At 25.1% G+C, this 6,086-nt stretch overlaps 1 protein-coding gene across 1 annotated transcript; it reads left to right on the plus strand.

Moving 5' to 3' along the window:
- Nucleotides 1-3,459: 3,459 nt before the first annotated feature.
- On the plus strand, nucleotides 3,460-5,147 carry ERF-D8 (ethylene response factor D.8). The gene is made up of 2 exons (XM_004252423.5): nucleotides 3,460-3,861; nucleotides 4,322-5,147. The coding sequence occupies exons 1-2, from the start codon at nucleotides 3,621-3,623 to the stop codon at nucleotides 4,942-4,944; spliced, it is 864 nt and encodes a 287-aa protein (XP_004252471.2). The 5' UTR covers nucleotides 3,460-3,620; the 3' UTR covers nucleotides 4,945-5,147.
- The last annotated feature ends 939 nt before the right edge of the window (nucleotides 5,148-6,086 follow it).

Genomic DNA, 6,086 nt, shown 5'->3' on the forward strand with positions numbered 1-6,086 from the left:
AGCTGATCATGCAGCATGTCGAATAGTTCATATCACATGTCCAAACGAAAGCTTGAGATATTCTACACATAAATGTAGTGAGAAGTATTTTCATAGGCCTAATGATGAGTTAACCATTCTAGTTTCCTCAATAGGGAAACTTACAGAAATCTTATACATTTGGAGGCTAATTACATGCTATTTCGAAAGTTCATCAATTACAAAAATCTTGAATTTTTCATTGATCTTGGATTATTTGATACATTGCAATTAATGGGAGTGATGTATTTGAGAGGGGATATAAAATGTATCCGAGAGGGGAAGGAGGATGTAGCTTAGAGAAGATTTTTGTAACTTTTTAAAATGATAGGGATTTTTAGAAATTGTAATATGTTAACTCGTGTATTTATTTATGTAATTTTTCCTCAATAATAATAAAATTGGAGTTATATATATGTCCATAGAAATAGCCATTTGAATCCAAAGAGGTTGTCATTGTTATTACTAAACTATAAAAATAATCAAAATTTCAAAATTCTTACAGGAGGATTAATTTACCCCCAAAAAATGGAATGGTGCACTAATAATAATTTTATCGTTTTCATTTGCATGATAGTCTATATGTCTTCATTCTAATTTAAATTTATAATACAACAAGTAGTTTGATATCGAAAAATGAATGAAAAAAATATCATTATTTTTTTCATCATTTTAAAAAATAGTAAATCAAAAATGAAAAAGTAGAGGTTAGGTCCTTTCCACCATTTGACCATGGGAATGCAAGAAAAGACTTGAAACTTGTATAAAAGGTGGAATTCTCTCTATTTTATATAGTTTTTATACCATCACACTAACATAACCTACAATAACAAGTACATACAACTCGTTTTAATTTAGTTACCTGAAAAATGTAGCAAATAATCAATTATTAGTATAGCATAAAAATTATTTACTCTATCGATATATATACATATATTAATTAATATTTTTTTCTTTTCTTTTAGGCATGAGTTTGCTTGCTTTTCTATAATAATCAATCATTACTCTTTTATCAATATATATAAAAAAGTGTTATATATACGCTATAATTAGAAATAGTTTCTTCAAAATATCAAAACACAAATAAACATTACCTTACATATTTACAATTTATCACATGATTTTATTTTTTAATAATTCATTAATCACAAGAAGATAGAGATTTAAGAGATATGCTAAGTAATCACCATCATTCCCACTCCTTTTTTGTACTCATTAGTTTAATTTCTCAGTACTAAATCGACTCTTCTCCTCAAATTTCTTCTTTTTTATGTTTAGTTTTTTTTTCTTCTTCCTGTTTTGGCAATGTTTCGTATTTCTTTGTTTATTTTCCTTTTAGCATATATAAAAATATATTAAAATTTTGATTGGTTTTTAAAATTTTTTTGTGCCATATAAATTAAAATAATGCAGTAACACATTATTTAATAGTTATGTTAACTAAGAGTATCATAAATCATAATGATGAAAATTTCACCTATATCACATTAATCACAATAATTAACTAATTTATATATATATATATATATATATATATATATATATATAAGATTGTTTGGTCTTAAAATATCACATCCTATTTCTATTCTTTTTCAAATTATAGAAATTCCTTAAATTTGGTGAGATTCGGAATATTTCAAAATGTCCCGATACATCACGTTTTGGTGTCGAATAAATCCCTCAATGTCCGATACATTTCATCTTAATTTCGAATGCATCACTCAACATCTCGATACATCGTCTAAAGTTATGTATTGATAAATACATTGCGTAAAGTAATGTATCTAAGAATATGAGAGAATAGAGATTTTTGTAATTTTTTAAAATGGTTTGAAATTTTAAAAGTATCATTAAATATCTTTGTATTTCAATATTTTTTCCTAAATTAAAATAAATAATGTAATATATATTGTGCCCGAATTTGTATCTAGTAGTTGGATAAAAACGTCAAGAAGTAGGTGTCATGTAGACACGTATTATATATTTATTTAGATATAGAAATGTAATAAATTTGAATTATTTTTTTAAAATATAAAACGTGGGGACTTCTTTTGTCATGATTAATTAATTACAGTCAAAGTATGAAAACTGAAACTCCAATATCTTCATTTGATTTATTATTTTCCTTTTTCTTCCGTCAATTATATATAAGTATTTCATTTGACTGTTGACATATGTATTGTAAATATTTTTTTGTTTGATTAGCTATAAAGTTTTTCTTTTGTTTAAAAAAAATGTTTGAATTTGTGGTTTAATATGTTTGAAAAAATTGGGTATAATTGCTTATGTTTGAAAAAATTAAGCACTTTAGTTCTGTGATTTACACTCTTTTCGCATATTTATTTATTTATTTATTTGAATTGATTTGTTTTAGTTATATTTTAAATAAGATTTTTTTTAGTGTTCTGATAAGTTAAAAAGTGTTTATAGATATTTAATATTAATTTAAAATAATAAAAATAGTTTAGAAAGTAAGATTTTAAATTTGTAGCTTTTGGCTTATAATAAGTCGAGTTTATTTTGGATGAACTTTTGATATAATTTTATTATTTTAACTTAATATTAAGTATTTATCAATATTTTTTTTAATTTTCTCAAACACTGCAAATTATTTTAACTTAAAATTAAGCATTTATCAATATTTTTTTAATTTACTCAAACACTGCAAATTATTTTAACTTGAAACACTTAAAATAAGTTAATTCAAACTCTATCCTCTTATATAGATAATAAATTATACTCTCTATTCCATATTAAGTGAACTTATGCGGCATATGGCAATACACACATTATTAAGAAAAATATTCAAAGGTATAATGTAAAACATATTTTTCACTATTATCTTTCATGAAATCATAAATATAACTTTGTAAGTAAAGTAATTTAACTATATCATCTAGAAATATAAAACTTCACTAAAAGGAAAGGCAAATAGAAAAAAATTTCAAACATTTATCTTGAACTTTGAATAATTCAATTATTTTGAACAATGAAAACATGCCTAATTTAAAAGTAACTATGGAATAGAGGGACTGTATCATTAAGAATATAACAAGGATTAAACATTAGGAAAATCCTTTATAGTTAGAAAATTTGGTTATAACGATATTTTGTCCATGTTATTTTACCTTTTGAAATAATTTTATTTTTTTAATTTTAATATCTTTTAATTAAAAACTGGAAAAAAAGATCAGTTTATTTAAAAATGAAAAGATATCATAAATTTTTTAAATTTCTGATCATTTAACAATACTTTTTACAATAATTAAAATTATTTATAATATTTTTTATATATATAAAATTTATTGAAAAAAAAAGACATCGAGAGAAGAATATAAAAGAAGAAAGTAACGATCCAAAAAAAGTGTATAAATAGTAAAAAAAGCCACCGAAACCGAAAGGCATGAGCCATATATTCTTTCCACACATAGCATCATAAGTGTTGGTTCACATTTCACAAGTATAAATAGTTACTATATAGTAGTAAACCCTAGCAAGCAACAATTCCTTCTTCCTCTATTCTCTTGTACATATTTTGCTCTTTTTGAATAAATTTAATCATTTGATATATCATCCATCGAAAGATCATTACGAAAGTAGCAATGGTGGATCGAAGGTATGGGAAGAGGCCCTTTTCATCCAATGAATGGGAGGAGAAAGAGGATATTAATTTCCCTATTTATTCAGCTCGATCTCAACATGATATGTCTGCTATGGTTTCTGTTCTCTCTCAAGTTATTAGCAACACAAATAATACTACCAATATCTCTTCGTCATCGTCGATGCATGAAATTGATCCACTAACCCTACCTCAACCAACAACAAATCAAATTCACGAACAAGGTACATATCTAGATAGGACACAAACTTGTATATTTTTCTTAATCAATAAAATATATTAGATCATCGATTTTTCATTAATAAAATAAAACGATGAATTAGCTATGGTTTATTTTGTGTTCTTATACAAGTATTTATATCTTCCATTCTTCTCTTAGTATATATCTATTTTCCTAGCTAAAACAATTTGAGTTTTTTTTTTCAACTACTTTTTCCATGTAATTTTCTTCAAAGCAAAAGCAAAAGAAATAATAAAAAGGCAAAACTCATTTATATTAATTCTTCAACTACCCTATATTAATTCCTATCGTGCGTGTGTGCAACTTGAGACATATTTTACACATGGATGATATTATTTTTAACAACTACATGGTTTAATTTAACTAAAATTGTATGAGATGAATAATAATTGATTTTGTGTATAAACATTAAATTGAATTATGTTATGTATGTGTGTGTGAAGGGAACCAACAAAGAAAACGACATTATAGAGGTGTGAGACAAAGACCATGGGGAAAATGGGCTGCTGAAATACGCGATCCAAAGAAGGCTGCACGAGTATGGCTAGGGACATTTGATACTGCTGAAGCCGCGGCACTTGCTTATGATGAAGCAGCACTTAGATTCAAAGGAAACAAAGCTAAACTCAATTTTCCTGAAAGAGTTCAATCAGGAAATACTCAATATCTTACTACAACTCATCAACAACAACAACAACACTACGCATTTAATAATAATAATAATAATATTCCTCAGATGGTCACTCAGCCTAATTTATATCAACAACATTTCCCTAATGTTCATCACTATGCACAATTACTTCGCGATGGAAGCAATAATAATATTGATAATATGATGAATTTTGGGGTTTCAGATCAATCGAGTTTTTATCATCATCATCAACAAGGTAATTTTATTTCACCGAATACGTCGTTGGAATTACAACAACAACAACAACAAGCAAGTTATTATCATAATCAACAAGAAGATTTTCTAAGATATACAATGGATTTTGGTAATTCTTCAAATTATAGTACTGGACCACCTAGTGAAAGTAATTGGATGGATTTTGAACCTAAAAAGTAATTTATTTTTATCTTTAAATTTGGTCATGTGAAGACAATATGAAGGTATGATCTTAAGGATGCCTCTAAGTCTCTAGTATGATTAATGCAAGCTTTTTATTTATTTGTTTATTCCTAGTTATGATGTAAAATGCTGGGATTTTCTTTCAATGAGTTGTATTATCATAAATCTATATGAAAACTCTTTAGAGTATTACTGAAAAACTTTTTGACTTAAAAGCACTTAAATTAAGTTATTTTAGTAAAAATCATACGATCTAAACTTATTATTTTTGGCTTAAAATTAAGTTGTTCGGATTTGATATATATCAGATTTTTTAATCTTTTTGTAAATTTAGAACTCTTAAAATGTTTTTTTCAGCACTTGAAAATTAAAAAACTACATAAACTCAACCAATTCAAATGGGCTCTAAGTTAATTGAATATATATACAGAATGACTACAAGTAAATATCCTTAAAATATAACATTTTATAATTTTGAACTAATTATATAATTAGTTAAAATTATTTATCGACTTGCAAAACCCTTTTAATTATAACAAGGGGAAAACTAATAAATGTTGTGCCCTTTATAAAACTATCGTACTAATATGTATTATTTAATAGATTAAGTGGATTTTATTTAATCTAACAAAATATAATAGATTAAGTACTGTTCCATCCAACCTACTAATTATGGAATGATAATTACCTAAATAGAACCTATAATTTTCATTAGGGTAGCTAAAGTTTGGACGGTATAATTTCAGACACCTCTTTTTTTTCTTCTCTAAAATCAAATAAATATTTAATTAATTTAAATTCGTGTCACTTTATTTTGTACTTATTTCATTTTTAAAATTTGAATATAAAATTTTTAATTAATAAATAAATAAATACTGAACAGTCTATCATAATTTTCGTTAACAAAAATTAAAGGTGAGACCGTGAAAGGTTCACCAAGCTATATAGGTAGGGACTAAAATGTCGATTCAATTCACTTGAACACGTTTATTATTAAAATTTATGGATTGCTTAGTCAACCATCCTTTTTCTCTTAATTAAATTGTGTTTTGCTACGTATATTTATTTATTTATTATTATTAAAAATTAATTTTAAAAAAAATAAGAGATGATTTACTTTCTTCGTTGTAATTAATCAT

The sequence above is a fragment of the Solanum lycopersicum genome, chromosome 12, assembly GCF_036512215.1.
Source record: "Solanum lycopersicum chromosome 12, SLM_r2.1".
NCBI lineage: Eukaryota > Viridiplantae > Streptophyta > Magnoliopsida > Solanales > Solanaceae > Solanum > Solanum lycopersicum.

Bases quoted from the DNA above. Each gene is read 5' to 3' on its own strand.
- ERF-D8 (XM_004252423.5), top strand. From the start codon at position 3,621: ATGGTGGATCGAAGGTATGGGAAGAGGCCCTTTTCATCCAATGAATGG. The intron at 3,862-4,321 runs GTACATATCTAG...GTGTGTGTGAAG, and splicing joins AAATCAAATTCACGAACAAG to GGAACCAACAAAGAAAACGA.